Source organism: Primulina huaijiensis, chromosome 14 (genome assembly GCF_012295235.1).
Source record: "Primulina huaijiensis isolate GDHJ02 chromosome 14, ASM1229523v2, whole genome shotgun sequence".
Taxonomy (NCBI): Eukaryota; Viridiplantae; Streptophyta; class Magnoliopsida; order Lamiales; family Gesneriaceae; genus Primulina; species Primulina huaijiensis.
In genome coordinates this window covers 13,811,055-13,831,184 of record NC_133319.1, presented here as the reverse complement: position 1 = coordinate 13,831,184, position 20,130 = coordinate 13,811,055, and the positions used below count along the sequence as shown (strand labels likewise).

The 20,130-nt window shown below is 36.7% G+C and overlaps 1 protein-coding gene and 1 pseudogene across 2 annotated transcripts in view; one reads left to right on the top strand and one right to left on the bottom strand.

Annotated features, from left to right (window-relative positions):
- LOC140956940 (DNA-directed RNA polymerase III subunit 2) overlaps positions 1-10,477 on the top strand; it is a 37,777-nt gene extending 27,300 nt beyond the window's left edge. For both annotated transcript variants that reach the window (XM_073413903.1, XM_073413904.1), the window contains 20 exons: positions 1,311-1,421; positions 1,526-1,642; positions 1,852-1,968; positions 2,061-2,141; positions 2,287-2,391; positions 2,465-2,545; positions 2,628-2,759; positions 2,853-3,011; positions 3,079-3,218; positions 3,297-3,387; positions 6,306-6,430; positions 6,522-6,657; positions 6,750-6,880; positions 7,671-7,796; positions 7,906-7,961; positions 8,316-8,386; positions 8,817-8,901; positions 8,976-9,079; positions 9,594-9,722; positions 10,396-10,477. In XM_073413903.1, coding sequence (XP_073270004.1) covers positions 1,311-1,421; positions 1,526-1,642; positions 1,852-1,968; positions 2,061-2,141; positions 2,287-2,391; positions 2,465-2,545; positions 2,628-2,759; positions 2,853-3,011; positions 3,079-3,218; positions 3,297-3,387; positions 6,306-6,430; positions 6,522-6,657; positions 6,750-6,880; positions 7,671-7,796; positions 7,906-7,961; positions 8,316-8,386; positions 8,817-8,901; positions 8,976-9,079; positions 9,594-9,722; positions 10,396-10,446 — 2,148 coding nt within the window. In that variant the 3' untranslated portion in view covers positions 10,447-10,477. The remainder of the gene's footprint in view (positions 1-1,310; positions 1,422-1,525; positions 1,643-1,851; positions 1,969-2,060; positions 2,142-2,286; positions 2,392-2,464; positions 2,546-2,627; positions 2,760-2,852; positions 3,012-3,078; positions 3,219-3,296; positions 3,388-6,305; positions 6,431-6,521; positions 6,658-6,749; positions 6,881-7,670; positions 7,797-7,905; positions 7,962-8,315; positions 8,387-8,816; positions 8,902-8,975; positions 9,080-9,593; positions 9,723-10,395) is intronic.
- A 165-nt stretch (positions 10,478-10,642) lies between these two features.
- On the bottom strand, positions 10,643-11,977 carry LOC140956941 (probable carboxylesterase 6; annotated as a pseudogene).
- Positions 11,978-20,130: the final 8,153 nt, after the last annotated feature.

Genomic DNA, 20,130 nt, shown 5'->3' with positions numbered 1-20,130 from the left:
TCACTAATAGTATACTCCACTCAAAGATGAGAGTCATGGTAGGATTGAACTTCAAAAAAGTGTAATGTCCATTGATACAAAATCTTTGTTCGAAATCTTTATCTTTCAAAAGAAACTCCGAGCACATTCTAGTGTGATCATCGATAAATATCAGGAACCAATGTTTATTAGCCAAGGTGGCTACTCTAGATAAGTCCCAACCATGACTGTGAATGAATGTAAAAGGCCCAGACTCTTTGTATAATTTTGAAGAAAAAATCAGCGATAACGTTTAGCTAATACACAAGAATTACATTTAAAATTAGTATAGTTTTTTTATTGATAAATAACTTAGGAAACAACTCCTTTAGATAATTAAAATTTGGGTGCCTAAACGAAAATGCCATAACATAATTGAAACAAGTCTTCTGATCCTATTTTGCAAAGATGGAAGCAGCATCAAGAAGATAGAGTCTACTGCCTTGCCTAGCATTGTAAATCATTTCCCTGAGGCAAAATCCTGAAACTCACAATGAGATGACAAAAAAGGCACGACAATTAAGATCACGAGTTAATTGGCTGATAGGTAGTAAATTATAGGACAAAAGTGCAAGACATTAATAAGAGTTAAAAATTGAGAAATAATAATGATATCTGCGAAGGAACAATCAACGATTTTAACCTTCTTATAAAAAAAAACGATTTTAACCTTCTTATTACCACCACAAGATATAGGAAGAAAAAATTGTGATATTCCTGTCATCCAGGAGTTATTAGAATTTAAGCATGCGAGATTGGAAACACTAGTCCACTTCATGTAATGGAAACAATCACATATTAATAATATTATTATGTTTCTTAAAAAAAAAAAAAAGACAGTTGCTATGGAGTAATTACCTGTTTGGGCCCATAAGCAAGAAGAATTTGATTTTCCTGGATGAGATAGAAACAATTTGGACAGGTGCTCTATTTGATCCTTCTTGAAAGGGGAAGAATTTGAGGAGGATCATTGCAGTTTAGATTCAGTAGTACCTGTTTGAAATGCATTGACTACCATTACGACTACTATTGTTGCTGCCCAGATTTTTCTTGAAGTGTGCTGGTCTCCCATGAATTCCCAGCATGTTTACACAGTATGCCATGGTCTTTTACACCTTCGGCAGACAGATTCCTCCTTTACTTGTGTGTATCCCTTATTTTTTCTATAATAATCAAACTTAATTATGGGATTTTCACCTATTATGTGACTTCGATTTGGCCCACAACATTTTTGCTCCAAGATTTTTCCTTGGTAGCATTTTATGGACTGAAGGCCGAATTTTTTATCGCAGGCTGTAGCTCGACTGTCATACATAGGGACATTAGGTCACATGACAAGGATCTCGTCCCAATTTGAAAAATCTAGAAAAGTTAGTGGTCCTAGAGCATTGCAACCCAGCCAGGTGATTTGATTTATTCTCCATTCCTTATTATCTCTCTTATGATTGCATTTGTTTCTCCTCTCCATGAATTTCATGTGGATTACCTTAAACCACTTCATCTACAGTGGGGCATGTTGTGCCCCTGTGATACTCCAGAAGGTGAATCTTGTGGATTGGTGAAGAATCTGGCCTTGATGACACATGTAACCACTGATGAGGACGAAGGGCCTCTTATTTCTCTGGTACAATTCTCTTGACAACTTAATCTCCTTTGAGATAAATCAACATTTTTATTGTGTGGTGATATATTTTCATACTATGGCAATCGAATAAGCCCGGATTTTCTCTTTCTTATTTCAATTATTTAGTCTTTGTTAATTGAACTATTTGGGAGGCAGGCCTATCTTTTTTGTTTTTTATGTTTTACTACTTCATTCTTCTTTTGGGACAGTGCTACTCTCTCGGGGTAGAAGACTTGGAATTACTCTCAGGTGAAGAACTTCACATGCCAAATTCTTATCTGATAATTTTAAATGGACTTATTCTTGGGAAGCACAGACGACCACAGGTATTGTTTTATTGATGGTCAAAGTTGTTTTATTAGTTTATTTGGATATGCTGTCCTATATCTTCTTTTTATTTGCTTTCAAATGTTCTCAGAGATTTGCTAACGCAATGAGAAAGCTGCGAAGGGCAGGTATAATTGGTGAGTTTGTAAGCATCTTCGTGAACGAAAAGCAGGTGACTCTTTTTTCTTGTGTTTCTATATTATTGATTGTTTGTCAATTTATTAACCACTGGCATTTGCAAGACAACTCAATTTCATGTTGTAGATGCAAAACTGTGACTCATCAGTGGAGATTCTAATGAGGATATTCTCTTGCAGCGCTGTGTTTACATTGCTTCAGATGGTGGTCGTGTTTGTCGTCCTCTAGTAATTGCTGACAAAGGTGTACCAAGAATCAAGGAGCACCATATGAAGGAGTTGAGGGTAAAAAAATAGGATATTGATTTATTTCTCATTTTTCTTGATCCTCCCCTCATATAAAGTTCACTTGTTTCAGGACGGAGTCCGCACATTTGATAGCTTTTTGAAAGAAGGCTTGATAGAATATCTTGATGTCAACGAGGAGAACAATGCTTTGGTTTGCATGATTCTCTTTCTTTGAAATTTCTTTGTTTAGAAGGTCAACTGTAACCTGTCTTATGTTTGATTATCATTGTTAGATTGCTTTGTACGAAGAGAATGCTAAAGAAGGAACAACTCATATTGAAATAGAACCTTTGACCATTCTAGGCGTATGCGCTGGGTTGATCCCATATCCTCATCATAACCAGTCACCAAGAAATACATATCAGGTATGGTTTCCTTGCTTATTCAGGCCACATATAGTTTGGATGGTGTAAAATATGGATATTTAACGATCATATTCGGTATTGTTTCATTTGCAGTGTGCTATGGGTAAGCAAGCTATGGGCAATATTGCATATAATCAGGCATGCTATTCATTTGACTTTTGTCTGTTTAAAACATATANTCGGATGGACACTATAATCTACCTCTTAGTGTATCCTCAACGGCCATTACTAACGACGCGGACAATTGAGCTGGTTAGTGGATTTCATTGTTAGTGTGATTTGGAACAACTACCATGTATCTTAATGATGTTATTTGCAGGTCAGTTTTGATAAGTTGGGAGCTGGACAGAATGCAACTGTTGCGGTAATGAGTTATAGTGGATATGATATTGAGGATGCTATAGTGATGAATAAATCATCCTTGGATCGTGGTTTTGGTCGCTGCATTGTCATGAAAAAGTACAAGTCCATACGTGCTTTCTCTATTCATATTATTTTAATGTGTGATAACTGTGTCATATATTTTACTTCAAACAGAATGTCAGCTGTTAGTGAGAAGTATGAAAATGGTACATCTGATCGTATAATTAGACCACAACATGAAGGACATGAAGCAGAAAGAATGAAGGTGATTATTCCAATTATGTTTTCTTTTGAAGAAGATATGGTGATATATGTGGTATTAATGGGATAATATGTTAGAGTTTCAAGGATTATGACATATATTACTTTCTATCTTTTTGTATTTCTTAATTGTGAAGACACCGACACAATTAATATTAGTGAGGTAATCGAGCTTGATTATGCCAGTTCTTTGTATGGACTGTGTTGGTTGTACTAACATGAAGGAACCAATCCTTTAACAAGAAATTTTGTTTGATTTAGCAATCATAAGGATTGCATTTCGTCATACTCTGCATGCTATGACATATCATTATCATCATAGCACATTTCCGCTAGTTGCGGATCGGCTACATGGATATTACTTCTCCAAAGTAAGCGATTTTCCCACATGTCATCTCTTAAACCAAGATCTAATATATCCTCCTTAACCACCTTTATCCAAGTTTTCAATGGTCTACTCTTCCTTCTACTCTTTTCATTAACCTGCCAATCTTGGGGTCTTGTTTGGTCTCCTCTTCACATGACCAAATCATGGTAGACGTTTCACCCGAATCTTATCCTCTATGGGGGCTACACCTAAATAGCTCATAATCATTTCATTCATAATTCTATCCTTACGCGATTTGGCACACATCCATCTTAACATACGCATTTCTTCTACCGTTATCTTATGCATACGTAGTCCTGTAGTGGCCCAACACTCCGAGCCATAAAGCATAGTTGGTCGAACAATAGTCTTATAACATTTTCCTTTCAATCTCGCTGGCATCCTTTTATCGCATAAGACTCCTAATGTCATCTCAATTTTTTTATTATTTTTGATAGGAAACATTACTTTTATATTCTAATTAGATGGTTTTATATAAAAAGCGGATGAGTGATTCGCGGATTAAAAGACACTAATACACATTCGTCAAGACATTACACAAACTTCCAATCCCTAACTACATCTGAGATAGCCAGATGACTGAACTCTTTGATCTTTGTTGTCGACGCTGCAACCCTGAATTTGAGCATCTCCCATACTTTATTAACCGAGGCAGACGAGTCGTTGAATATTCTGTTATTTCTCTTGAGCCATAATGTCCAGAACGTGAAATGAACGATCATATACCAGAATCTCTTTACTGTTGTCCTTGTTGGAATTCCGGGCTCTATAATGAACATATCTTGTGCCCTTCTCGGAAAAATCCAATAAAATCTCAGCTCTTGCATCACCTAAATCCATATGCCTCTAGAGAAAGAACAATGTACCAGTAAATGATCCTGATTCTCTTCGTGGTTTTGACATAACGTGCACCATTGTTTCTAAGTACCCATCGGATTAATTCTCTAAGCAGACTATTATAGGCTTTCTCTAAGTCAATAAATACCATATGCATGCTCTTCTGTTGTTATCTATATTTCTCAATCATTTGTCTAACCGAGAAAATAACATCCCTTGTAGACCTACTCGGCATAAAACCAAATTGGTTCTCTAATACAATAGTGATACTCTTAAGTCTCCGCTCTATTACTCGCTCTCATAGCTTCAACATATAGCTCATTGGCTTAATCGCTCAATAGTTTGAGCCTCCTTGTATATCTACTTTATTCTTATTAATTGGTACTACAATATTATGTCTCCAAGATTCTGGCATTTTCCTAGTACTTAGAATCCTGTTAAAGAGCCTAGTCAGCCATTGGATCCCAACTTCCCCTAGACACTTTCATACCTCAATTGATATCTCATGCGGTCCAATTGGTTTCCCCGGTTTCATCATCTTTAGTGCCCCTGTTACTTTCTTAGCACTAGCTCTACGATGGAACACTAGATGCCTTACTTCCTGCATCTCATGTCTACCCACGTTTAAATATTCCGTACTTATCTCATCGAGTAAGTTTTTAAAGTAATTTCTCCATCTATCTAGGATAGCATTATCTTGCATTAAAACTTTACTATCTTCATGTTTGATACACCTGACATGGCTCAAGTCTTTAATGTTTCAAAGAAGAAATCGAACAATCCTTTTCTGCTCAACAATCTTCTTATACAAGGTAGAATCAGCAGCACACTTCCAAGAATAGACTTTATATAGGTCTAGTTGCAGTCAGTAGCGTGTGAGGGTGTTAAAATACTGAGTGACACTCATATCCCCTTGTTTGAGGTCATACAGTCTCGTCTCAACCTCAAACAGTTCAGAGGTATTTTCTGTGCTTGAGTATGTTTTAAGTACTGCTTCCCATATGTCATTGGCTATTTTCTGCTTCAACTTCAGTTTTCATGGAATTTATCAGCCAAGACATAACAAGATGATCATCAGTCTTCCAGGATCGGTGTTTGGGATCCTTAGTCTGCGGAGCCATAGTTTCACCGGTGAGATTTCCATCCTTCCCTCTACCGCAAATATTAATGAATACAGATTGGGACCATTGGAGATAATTTTGGCCATGGAGTTTATGGTTTGTAACGATATTAGAGGAGAAGTCGGGGGTGGAAGAGATTGGGGAATTGACCTCGGTGGAAGTGACTTCCGACGAAGATGTATGTGACGCCATGCCGTATTTGGTCATGAGGATGACCGGCGAATAATAATGAAGAAGCGCAGCTAGGGCACGGAGATCGGCTCTGATACCATGAAGCAATACCGAATATTCTTCTTATTCCAATAAAAATATTTACAGTCAAATATATAAACGTGACTCCATCAAATAAGAAACATAATTCCCTCAAGTAAAGAATCCTAACTAATTAGGAAACAAACTAAATTAAGGAAATCAGAAACAAATCTAATATTTTCTATGCTACTAACTAGGAATAGGATTAAACTTTATCACAATTCAAAAAATATAACCTATCCTACTCAGACTCTCCAACAGATTTGTTAGGTTGTACAATCAATATCCAGTATCTTCCATTTGAATTGTTCTTTTTTCATGCAGATTTTGGATTATGATGGACTAGCTGCTCCTGGACAAATTATTCGACCCAATGACATCTTGATCAATAAGGAGTCCCCCACTGTCACTAGGGGGCCAGTGGCATCGCATATGGGCCTGCCAGATAGGTTGGTTATTTATCTTCGGACAATATGCTTAACCTTAGCTTTATAAGTAGCAGATAGCTAATCAGCTCTTGGTGTATTCTGCTACATTCAGTGCATATAAGCCAAGTAGACTGAAATACAAAGGGCCTGAAGGTGAGACAGCCGTGGTGGATAGAGTGGCACTCTGCTCTGACAGGAATAACAATTTATGCATAAAATTTATGATTCGTCATACTCGTAGGCCTGAGGTGCTAAACCAATTTAGCTTCACGGTGACAATTTTCCTTCTTTGAATTGTCATTTATATTTTTTGAGGGACTAAGAAATGATTGTCTACTAGGTCGGTGACAAGTTTAGTAGCCGTCATGGGCAAAAAGGAGTTTGTGGTACCATAGTTCAACAGGAAGACTTCCCATTTTCTGAACGTGGCATATGCCCTGATTTAATCATGAATCCTCATGGATTTCCAAGGTACTTAATTTCCCTACTTTAGATCTTATATCCAACTAGATCTTGAGTCTTTACTCCAATTTGTAATACCCTAGCCTTTCTTGTCAACCATTTCCCCCTTTTCTTGTTGGTAAAGAATATGAGCACTAACCCTGAAGAGGCGGAAGTGCATTTGTGAATGTGGAAAAGGGAGAAAATCTAATTCAGAATCCTTTAATTTAAAATATAACTTATTCTTCGTTATAGTAATCTCAATGTCAGTTCATAGCTATTGCTGAACGACTGAAAGCACAATTTTCTTAAATTTTCATGGTATTAATCTTTCTTCATGAAATATGTTGTATTTTGTTTTATTTTTCTATTTCAAAGCACTTTATATTGAGTAAACCGAGGATAATTTTGGATTGGCTGCTACACTATGCGAAGCAGACACAAGTTTTCAATGCAACTATTGGGAGGAACATAATTTGATGGCTTTGATTTTTTTTTTTTTTTAATTGCTGAGGTTGATCCTCGTACAGTGTTATTATGGTTTCATGTTGTAGCAAAACTTAAGGATTCATGCACTTTGGGGCTTGACCTCATACTCTGATGCCATGTAATAAAATTTTCAGTAACAATACACTGACATTAAATTTTCCTGATGAGATATTTGAGACTAAGTATTGTTATGATCACTTATGGAAAATAGATCATCTTTAAGTGTGATTAAATACTAGGCATGTGGCATTGGGGACTTGTTTGGTCACCAAAACTATTTTATTTTGTATTTGCTAATTTATATCATTCTACTATTTGTGGATATCTTCAGTCGAATGACAGTTGGAAAAATGTTAGAACTTCTTGGTAGCAAAGCTGGAGTTTCTTGCGGTAGGTTTCATTATGGAAGCGCGTTTGGAGAGCCCAGTGGACATGCAGATAAAGTTGAGGCAATAAGGTCTGTACTGCCACTTTTCTACATCTTCCCACCTCAACCTCCTTGACACATGGTTTGCACTTTGAAATGTCATTTCTCAGGATTTCAGAACCCTTTATAATGTTTACAGTGAAACCCTGGTGAAGCATGGCTTTAGCTATAATGGAAAAGATTTCATCTATTCAGGTCTTTCTTCCTATTTTTGGTATTCAGCCTTTGGAGATAAAGTATAATTTTCGATGATATCAGGCTTGGTAAAGTTGTAATCCTGTTGTTACAACTTATGCGATTAAATTGCACACATGTACTGTATTTTGTTGTGTGTGACACATGCAATGCATGTGCCACCCCCACTAGTAATTAGAAAGTAATGGTGTGTTGGATATGTTAACTTAATTGCGTGAACACTCTTCTGTTCTCTTTTTAACCCCACTGATTTTATATATTTTCACGAATGCTAGTTCTCATTGAAGATTTTTCTTGTGTCAACGTGGCTTCCTGAGCTTGTGCCTTCAATTTTTGTCTATATGCTTATTTCAGGAATCACAGGAGAGCCACTACAATCGTATATTTTCATGGGTCCAATTTATTATCAAAAGCTGAAACACATGGTAAGCAGTGAAATTTCTGTCATCTTTAACCTACCAGAATTAACCTCTTGGTCTTCTGTAAACTACCCCAACCTGACACATATGCCAACCGCCCAATCGATGATTTTCCACAAGGAAAATTTGCTGCAAGTGAAATAAAATTGTCATAGCATGTGAGCTCTCGATGCTCAATTCATGTCTTAGTTTTCAGCCCATCCCTTTCTTATATACTGCTGTATCATTAGGGTTTGATGTACTTTGTTTTCATTGCTTGTCACCAACTTTACACGATCCAATGCTGTTGCATTGCGGAAAGATCTACAAATCTCCTTTGAAAGTGTCATTTACGCCTGAATATGAAATTTTTCCTCAAAATTGCATGCCTATTTAACCGAGTGTAAGGTCCTTTGCCAAATTTTTCTGATTGTAGAATTTTGTTTTTGAGTCTCAGGTATTAGATAAAATGCATGCCCGTGGAAATGGGCCTCGCGTTTTGATGACTAGACAACCTACAGAAGGAAGGAGTAGAAATGGAGGTGTGAAATCGAGTTGTTTAAAAAATTTATCGATATTCCGTGAGTACAATTTGTTGATCTTTATAATTGAGCAGGACTTCGTGTTGGAGAAATGGAGCGCGATTGCTTAATTGCCTATGGGGCTAGCATGCTGATACATGAGCGCTTGATGATTTCTAGTGACCCATTTGAGGTTCAGGTGAGCTTCATTGATAACTAATGTTCGTATGAAAGAACGTGATAATGCTACCTTTGCAAACAGCTGTGATTTTCTTTCAAGAATTTTAACAGTTATTCAAAGCTGCTATAAATATTGTTAGTCCAGCAAACTAGCCGTTAACTTGTCCAGGGGTGTATTATATACGATAGCCGTTAACTTGTCCAGGGATGTATTATATATGATTTGGATCCACACATCGAGACTAGTCCAGCAAACTAGCCGTTAACTTGTCCAGGGATGTATTATATATGATTTGGATCCACACATCGAGACTAGTGGATGTAGATATTTTAGTGGAAACGTGACACGTGAGATGTATCACCACTCGTAATCACCAATTTTTCTTGTGGATACGGATTACATGTCATCGAGTTGCTTTAGCACGATGTAGCGTTCATGTTGTTTCACTTGCAATATCATATTGTTTTTCCTGAAAGGTTTGAAAGTTTTGAAATCACGGCTTTCCATAAATTGCTAATTAGTCTTCTTGCAGGTGTGCCGGAAGTGTGGTCTGCTGGGATATTACAACTTTAATCTAAATACAAGCTTCTGTACAATGTGTAAGAGTGGGGATAAAATGTCAACCATGAAGTTACCTTACGCATGCAAACTCTTATTCCAGGTATTACAAGTTTTTTTCTTGAATTATTATTTTATCCCTATGAATTTTCTCTTATTCCAGGTATTACAAGTTTTTTTCTTGAATTATTCTTTGATCTCTATGAATTTTGATTATTTGGTAAACGCTATGGTGGTGTTTGGTTAGGCTTACAACTCGAGCCAACGAAAAGTTGTGGAAAATTCGTGTAGTATGTTTTAATAGTTTGTTGTGTGAAGTAGTAATTTGGTTAGAAAATAGAGATTCAGTTTTTGACATTTGTGTAGGCACAAGTTATTTTAGGCCTGATACAAAAACTCATCCCATTCAAACACCAATTCAGCTCTTATTAATGATTGTGATATTCAAAAAAATTAATTACCAAGTGTTTCGTGAAACTTTTTTGGAATCAATGAACCATGTTAATGTAATAATCATGCACTGTTCCAATTCATTTATGTATTTTTTTCTTAAATTTAAATTTGGCGTTGTGCGATTGATTTACAAAATTCATGGTTTTTAGTTGGTTGTCATTTCTCGTTGTGGCATATGTTAAACGGCTCTAAATGGTGTGAATGAATATTCACATTGTAATTTTGTCCAGGACTCTTTCAACTAAGTTTACGCGACGACAATATATTAGTTTTTCGTTGCTTGTGATTTTTATATATGTGTCAATCTTTGCTTCATTCTGCAGGAGCTCCAGTCAATGAACATCGTTCCTCGTTTAAAACTAGCAGAGCCCTGAGCACAAGTTTTTCGAGCATGAGGCAATTCTTTAGAAATTGCTTAATTTATCTTTTGGATTGGTAATCTTAAATGCATTTTTTTTCTTTCTATTACGTATATCTGAATTCGATGTGGTCCAAAATCAGACCACTTGGAAAGTTTTGTTAAACTTGTACGTACAATCATATTTTATTCATAGAAGGTGTTCTAAAAGGTCTGTAGCTTTTGATATTGATTAAGCAATTGCTCTTTAGATTACAATATTTCATTTATTTTTTGAATGAATATGTTTAAATACAAAAATCATGGATATAAATATGGCATATGAATATTTTTATTCTATAAAAAATTATTTCATGATCCCAAAAGTAATATAAATAAAAATTTCCAAGTATTATTCCAATTCCAAGAAGAAGATCGCACCAGTTGTTATTATTACATATAAAACAAAGCTTCGATGGGTTTGGATAAATTGCTTGATCCCTTGAAAAAGTTTGAGAGTTTGAGCAGCAACGTTAGGATCCATATCCACTGCAATCTTGTTCAAGTAAAAGCTGTGCACAACTCCATGGCTGACCAACAGCTCGACATCTTTCTTCGCCTTTTTCATGGCTTCATACATCTCCATTTCAGCGTCCAACATCAGGTCCTGCTACGCTATACAGTACAAATATGGTGGCAGATTTAGCTTCTCCAGCGCCACCGCCGCCTCCCATCAGGCAAGTAAGCGGGTGGTCCTTGGTGGCGCCCTTCGGCAGCGCTAAGCTTAGAAACTTGTCCATCGTGGCTATCGTCAAGAAAGGCGTTTCTGGTTGATCTAACTCCGACTTGCTCCGTTTAGCGTGGCAAAATCCTGGGTGGATTGGTATGGCACCAGCGACTGCTAATGGGCTTAAGTCCACGTGGCTTGAACACGCCGCAGCGTGGTGGCCTGTGTTCCCACCGGAGCTATCACCGATGAAAAAAACCCGTCCGAAATCCGCATGGTCGTTGAGCCAAGGCTCGTGTGACGGAGCGCAGCCAGTGGAGGGCCGCGAGGGCGGCGTCGTAGGCTGCATGGAGGCGGTGTGCCGGCGCACGGCGGAGGTAGACGGACACCACGACTCTTGATGCGCGTGCTAGGCCCGTGTAAACAGCATAATACATGTACCAGTCGAGGTGGCTAATGCAAAATCCTCCGTCGTGGAAGTGCAGCAAAATGGGGAGTTTCTGCAAGTCGTCATCTTGTTTCTCCGGTAGGTAAATGCGAAGTTTTAAGCTGGATTCTTATCGACAGTGACATCATCTACGACAATACCGTCCATAAAATGGCCTTGTGGCGGTATGGGGTCCGACATGAACTTTACTTCCGGCGATCCGGTCCATGTCCTGCCGACGGAGCCATCTTCGAACACCGTTAGCCACCCTGAAACTTCATCGACCACCTTTTTTGCTAACACCATTTTTGTTCTGACAAAGCTAACATTTTTCTTAGGTATTATACTGCGAATATGTTGAGAAATTTATAGTGCGAGACAGATAAAGAAAAAGATTGGTAAATTGTAGTGGAAAGTGGTATTTGGATTCAATTTCCTGCAAATTTGTTAAAAGGAAAATTGAATAAGAAGTAAGGAAATGTTTAATTTGTATTATATTTAAATTTAAAAATTCTTCAACATTGAATATTGAAGGAATTGTTTAAAATAAAAGGACAAAAATATCAATATTGTGTGTATCATATTTAAATGTTGTGTGTAGGTGTGGTAACATCTATTCACAACATGAAGCGAAATATGTTAATTAAACACACAAATAAACTTTTAAAGTAAGATAGAATAAGTCATGCACAAATATAAATACTTGTGTTTATACTTGTGTGGTCTCTTAGGGTGAAACGATTCATTAGAAAACTTATCAGTTTACAAAAATTAATACTAATAAACAAATAAAAACTAACTCCTTAACAAGTGAGAGAACAAATCCAAACATATTCCAAACCGTATAATCAAAACTACGGATACAACAAACGTGAAGCCAAAATTCTCGAATAAACGACACACTAATCAAAACAATGATTGTGTATTGTGATTGAATGTTCTCAACACTACACGACAACACTTCGATACACCTTCACTTGAGCTCTTTATTAATTCACTGACGTAATTCCTTACTCTTCCTGCGGCGTTTCACTGCTCTCCTTCAACTCCAAAAAACCACACTCACACAACAACAATGATATTTTATTTATAAACTTCCTTTACCCTAGATTTTATTCCTAGTATAGAGTCATACACAAATATGGAAACAAGAATTTCATTAGAAAATAAAATCTTTTGAAAAATAATATAATATCTAGATATATTATCATAAATATCAATATTCTAGAAAATCTTATCATATATATCAATATTCAAGAAAATCTTATTAGTCTATAAAGGCAAAACTCCATATGTTAATATTAGAATATTATTAAAAAGGAAAAATTTATTAAGAAATAAAATATTCATTTCAATCTCTCCTTTTTTGCGTTTTTGGAAAAAACATCCAAAAATGATATTATCTTTCTTATATGCATTATCTCCGCCTGTATAATAACTCCATTTGAGTTAGATAGTTATCTTTTGAAACGTCCACTACTCGTTTTCTTAAAAAGTACTATAATTTTTATTTTTATTTTTATTTTTTTCTAACCTACAAGATTCGGCCGAAATACTTCATATACATGTATATACTTTAAAATATAAGTTGTATCATTTTCAAAATAAAACAACCAACTATATTTCAAAATTAAAAGAAATAGTTTAAGAACATAAAATCGACAAACGTTTTCAACTCTCAACTTAGCAATAGTTCTACAACTAACAACCTCTCAAAAACAGCTCAAAAGCATAATAAAAGTCGTGAAAATATCTTTAGCATAATCTTAAAATCATAATTCATAAACATGATGATACGATCATGGTAGGCCAAGCTCCGAGGAAAGCATGAGATCCATTAGAGTTTCCGGAGGGACCAATCACGAGAGGACGACTAAAGAAATTCAAAGAGGCACTACAAGGAGTAATGCGCAATAAAAAAGGGCTTACGAGAAAGGTGCAAAGTTCCGAAGGGTTTGTGATGCAGGAGAGTATATTTGGGGGGCCAAAGGAACATTATTCAAGCAATAATTGAGGAAGATCCTCGAATACGAGTATTTTTCAAAGAATGAAGATTTCAGAGTGTACACGGACCCCACCCCGGACCTATACCCGGGGTACGTGTCAATTACACTCAAAAAATGAGAATTGCAGAGCCTACACGGACCCTACTCCGGACCCCTACACGGGGTCTGTGTCCATTGTTTCCCGGACAATATGTTGCAACGAAGAGACACGGACCCTTACCCGGAGGCCTACACGGGGTCCGTGTCCTATGATATTTGGCCAAGATTTGGCGCAGATTTTGTTAGCTAAATTATCTTTTTGATATCTTTCTGATTTTTATGTGTATTTGGGCGAATTTTGAACATTTTTTTAGTAGAATATTATTGATAGAATACATTGTTCTTGATTTTTTCTCTCAAACAATTAAAGCTTTTGCTTTGTTTTCAAAAATCAAACTTATCAAAGTTTATACTTTGTGGCGTTTGTCGATCGTTCTTGTGCGGATTGTCTTAGGCTTGTTCTTTGAAGGTTCATTCGAGTTTTCGATTGTTTCTTTGTGATTATTTGTTGCTAAACTTTCATAGTTTAGAGGTGAAAATCACGCACACACTTGATTCAAAAGATCGGGACACAACACAAATCCCTTTTAACGTTATTGAATTACGGGCGCGGTTCGAAATAATCGTGTTTGCTATTCTTTCGTACGTAGATTCATATCATTTGGTATCAGAGCATAGGTTCATTGCATTCAAGTAAGTATCTTGTTTTTATATTTTCAGATATGCAATTATCCTTTCGTTCGTTTGTCAAATCTGTGTCGTTCAATCGTTCTTCGTCTTTTCGTGAATCTGTGATTCTCGAAATTATAGTAATTTGTTTTTCTGGAATTTTCGTGAATTTTTTTGTTGGGATTTTCGAGTTTTTACTCAGCCTTACAAAAAAAAACAAAAACAAAAAAAAATTCCGAAAACTCACCATTATTTTGTTTTGGTATTTTGTTTTATTTTCTTTGGAGAGTCATATTCAATTGTCTCTCACAGTCAAATAAAAAAATTTTCAAATTGCTTGTCTACGCAGTCCAAGTGAGTCGATAACATTTGTTGACAAGTTGAACTTGATTGTTTGATATATATACAAATACAAAGCTTGAGCACACTTTCAAGAGAACTATCAAATTCGAGTGAAAACACTTGAGTACGAGCGTTATTTCTTTGGAGTGACTGGTGAGTATTTGTTGTGAGCAAAAAAAAATAAGAGAGAGACGAGTGAATTTTCTTTGGAGTGACCGTGAGGATTTGGGTGAGAAATATTCTATTTTATTTCTACTAACGTTTCTTGCAGTTACAATGTCCGAAAGAAAATTGGAGGAGGTAGGAGATGACTCGAACCAAGGACTTTCTAAGGTTCGAACGGAGGCGTTGTTCGGTCATTTCAGTAGGATGATGAGGACCCAAATGGAGCCTTTACATGAGAGGTTGGATAGGCTTGATGGTAGTGCTAGTGGTAGTAGATCTAAAAATAAAAATGTGGGTAGAGGCGAATATGAGGATGAGATGGATATGAGAGGCGAGTATGAGAGCCAAAATGAGACTTGGGGTAGGAATAAAGGCGATAGAAGAACTGGGAGAGGAAGAGGAGAAGCCGTACGGGGTAGGTACTACGAGGGTGGTAAAAAAGATGGGAATATGGGTAGCATTAAGATGAAGATCTCGTCGTTCCATGGTAAGTCTGACCCAGAGGCTTATTTAGAATGGGAGAAACGAGTTGAGTTTGTTTTCGATTGTCATAACTACTCTGAGCTCAAAAAGGTTAGGTTAGCAGTGGTTGAGTTTGTAGATTATGCACTTATTTGGTGGGATCAATTATTGACCACCAAGAGGAGATGCAATGAGAGACCTATAGAAACTTGGGCTGAGATGAAAAGCGTAATAAGGAAGAGGTTTGTACCAAATCACTACTATAGGAAAATGTTTAAGAGGTTACAAACTTTGAGACAAGGAGTGAAGAGCGTAGAGGACTACTATAAAGAGTTGGAAGTAGTCATGATTAAGGCAAACATTGAGGAGGATCGTGAGGCTACTATGGCTCTTTTTCTATGTGGTTTGAACAGGGAAATTCAGGACCAAGTGGAGCTTAGACACTACTTGGACATAGATGAGATGGTACAAATGGCGATAAAGGTGGAGCAACAACTCAAGAGGAAAGGAGTTGGCCGCACCACTCAAGTGGGGAATGCATTAACCTCTTGGCGTTCCAATGTTGGTAAAAGAGAAGAAGGCAAAGTGGTGACCAAACCAAAATTTGACACTAAGCAGGAGGCGCCTAAACAAGGAGTGCAAGGTAAATCTGAAACTCCTCTTAATCGTTCTAGAGATATCAAATGTTTTAGGTGTCAGGGAGTTGGCCATATTGCTAGCCAGTGTCCCAATAAAAGAGTGATAGTGTTGAATACCTATTGGGAGTATGAATCTCATAGTAAGGGAGATGATGGAGAGGATGAAGATGAGATGCCTGCGTTAGAGGATCCTGATAAGGGATATGGGGCAGTTGTAGGTGAGGCATTAGTGACTAGGCGCATCATTAGTGTCCAAGTCAAGGAAGGGGAGACTAACCAAAGGGAAAACGTGTTCCATACTAGATGTTTTGTCAATGGCAAGGTTTGCAACCTTATTATAGATGGGGAGGGGGGAGTTGTACCAATGTGGCTAGTTGCGAGATGGTGGAAAAGTTGAGCTTGCCTACCTTAAAACATCCTCAATCATATAAGCTACAGTAGTTGAATGATCGTGCTGAAATAAAAGTGAATAAGCAGGTTTTAGTTTCCTTTTCGATTGGAAAGTATATTGATGAGATATTGTGTGTTGTTGTGCCGATGCATGTTTGTCATATTTTGTTGGGTAGACCGTGGCAGTATGATAGACGAGTGACACATGATGGGTTTAAGAATATGTATTCTTTTGTTCTCAAGAAAGAACCCATTGTTTTACTTCCATTGTCCCCAAAGTAAATAATGGAGGACCAACGAGAAAAGAAAAAAAGAGATGAGAGCGAAAGAAAGAGTGAAAAGAAATGTGAGGTGGCCTTAGACAAAAAAGAAAAAGAAAAAGATATGGTCGAAAAAATAAGTGATCAAAAGAATGAAATGACCATAGAGAGAAAAAAGAGAGGAAAAAAAACGAGAGGAAAGAGGCCAAGAAAAAACGTATATGACCCAAAAAAATGAGTTGAAGTAATTGATACACACACGTGAACCACTTGTGCTGATTCTTTACAAGGAGATTCTCCTTAACGCAAGTGATATAGTCGGATCCCTTCCGAGCATTGTTGTTTCACTTTTGCAGGAATTTGATGATATATTTCCGGAGGAGCTACCTCAAGGACTACCACCATTGAGGGGGATTGAGCACCAAATCGATTTTGTTCCCGGAAGTGCATTGCCAAATCGTCCAGCTTATAGAAGCAACCCGGAGGAGACTAAAGAGCTTCAACGGCAGGTAAGTGAGTTGTTAGATAGGAGTTTTGTGCGTGAGTCCATGTCTCCTTGTGTTGTACCTGTCTTATTAGTCCCTAAGAAAGATGGCTCGTGGCGAATGAGTGTAGATTGTAGAGCAATCAATAACATAACCATTAAATATAGGCATCCCATACCTAGATTAGATGATATGTTATATGAATTGCATGGTGCATTTATTTTCAGCAAGATTGATTTGAAGAGTGGCTATCACCAAATTAGAATGAGGGAAGGTGATGAGTGGAAAACTGCTTTTAAAAACCAAGTATGGGTTGTACGAGTGGATGGTAATGCCTTTTGGCCTAACTAACGCTCCTAGCACCTTTATGAGGTTAATGAACCATGTTTTGCGAGCACACATAGGAAAGTTTGTTGTGGTTTATTTTGATGATATCCTAGTGTATAACAACAATTTAGAAGAGCATGTTGAACACTTAAAACTTGTACTAATCACACTGTGAGCTGAAGGTTTGTATGCTAACTTAAAGAAATGTGATTTTTGTACAAACAAAAGGGCTGGTCTGGGCTGGGTTTGGACGTGGTCCAGGGATGATAAGGGTCACGAGGGGTCGATGGTTAACCAACTGGAAGTGTCCTAGTTGGGTTAGAAGTCCTAGAAGCGCAAGGAGGCTCACACACACAAAACAGGCAGAATTTGGTCCATTGTCCAGAAGGGTTTGAGCGAGCTAGGGCTAGGTTCTATGGGTCAGGGCTGGTCAAGAGGGTGCCTAGGTGGGTTGGCTAGGGTTTGGCTTGAGGTGGCTTGGGCGTGGCTCGAGTAAATTGAGAGATGGCTCGGTGGGTTCATATATGTGTCAATTTCGAAAATTGAAAGGCAAAAATTAGAACCATGGGTCCACGGGTGTGGTTCATGGCTCACATGGGTAGAATAAATAATAAAAATATTATGTTTAAAATTTGAGATTAAAATAATGAGTTTTGAATTTATCCGGGATTTAATCGCAACACGAAACGCTAATTAAAGAAATAATTGAAAAGCCTAGTTTTAAGTTTTATAAAATTATAAAAAATTATATTTAAACTTAAATAATTATTTAGAATAAACTCATGTCATTAAAATTGAGAAAAAGATAAATTCGAGAATTTTTACATCTAGGGGCAAAACGATAATTTTACACTTAGGAAAATACGTAAACGCTTGTCAGCATCCCGAAGGATCATAATTCTTGTAAAATGATATTTTATTATTTAAAATGATGATTTTGATGCTAATATGTATTTTTATGATTTATGGTAAAGTTGTGCAATTTTTACTGTTTAATATGTTATTTTTGGAAAGTTGTCTTATTTTATGATTTTTAAACAAAAGAAAAAATATTTTGACGTATGTGAACTGACTGTAACAAACGATATGATATATGAAATATGATTTTGAGGGGATGTCGTGAGGGGAAAAAGCCCCAGACGGAGCCCATCTACGGCCTACGGGAGAAGGCCCCAGAGGAATCCCATTTATGGGTAAAGGCCCCAGAGGGAGCACTTCTATGGGAGAAGGCTCCAAGGGAGCCCCGACCATCGTATTTCCACGGTGGAGCCTAGTGCACACCCCATGGACCATGTAGAGCTAAGAATGCAGTCGACCAAAGGATAAAAGCTAATCACTTTCAAAGATCAAATTTCACCCAAAATGATATACGATTGAAAGCTTATGATTAAAATGATTTTATGATATATGATTCATGATGATGATTACAGGTATTTTTAAAATGATTTATTTATTCTCAATGCTATTTTTAAATGATTTTGGAAGGATTTATTTATGCTTAAAAGTTATTTTAAAATGATTTTACTATTTATGATTTAATTATGCTTAAATGATTTTTAAAGTGTTTATTTGTGGGGATCCGGACGCTAACTCATTTTCTTAAACCATCATTGGAATTAAATGGATCAATTACATAATCTAGGTCGAATTTTTTTCATTTTTTAAAAGGCGAGCACCTCATAAACAAGTGTTGAAATTACTACAACAAGTTATGCGCTATTTTATTCAATGTACAAGATCAAGTTCAATAGCTACAACATGATCCAAAATACAAAACTTGTTTAAAAAAAATCATAACAAACTAGTGTTTATCAACCACATATTAAGTGGTAAAAAACCATTTCTACATCTAACCCCGGATCACCACTCTAATCTCAATCTTTCATCCTCTTCTCGACCCTGATCATGTCCCACCTGTTGTCATGCACACATACAAACACAACAACAGCCGGATAACTCCGGTGAGAAATATATTTCCCAGTATAAACAACGTATACATGCATTTCATACCAAAATATACAAAAGCATGAAACATATATCAAACAACATGTATCATAATCTAAGAAACATGAAGAGATACAAAGCTTTAAATCAAACTCTTTAACTCTTAATCTTTGACTCGACTCTTATCTAATCTAGGGATCTTGGTTTGAATAAGAACGTAACAAGTCTACCATCTATTCTCTCCTTCTAGATGGTGGTACGTTCTTATTCCCGAACTTTGGTACACTATATCGAGTATCTACAATAGGAGTCGATCTTCTCCTAAGCGCATCGATATAAACCAAACGTCCAGTGACTTGGCACTTCTGCCAAAGACTCTTAATACATGCTTTGCTATAACTCAATAGACTAAGCATATTAATCTCAAGAATTGCAATCACATCAAATCAATAACAATTTAGTATGTGGTTTTGGGAAACTCAAGTTATCTCTTACTCGAGTTATCTCTCCCAGTTTAACATCGATTTATACCTTTCTTTTCGTGCTTTGCTCGTTCTTCTATCGGTTTCGAAGTTGAATTCTCGAGTTCGAAGCCTTCAATACCAATCTGGAATGACATTATCGTAAGTCACAATATCAATACACAACTCAACTCAAAGCAAACTTGATTTGATCAATCTCAATCTAATTACGTTTCGACGGCATAACGGCGCAATATCAAGATCCCGGCAACTCAAACAACAATAGATACAAACCACAACTCATAATCAATAACTAATACAATCCACGATTCAAAATCTGTACAATCTCATTCAACATAGGCTGAAAAATGATAACAAT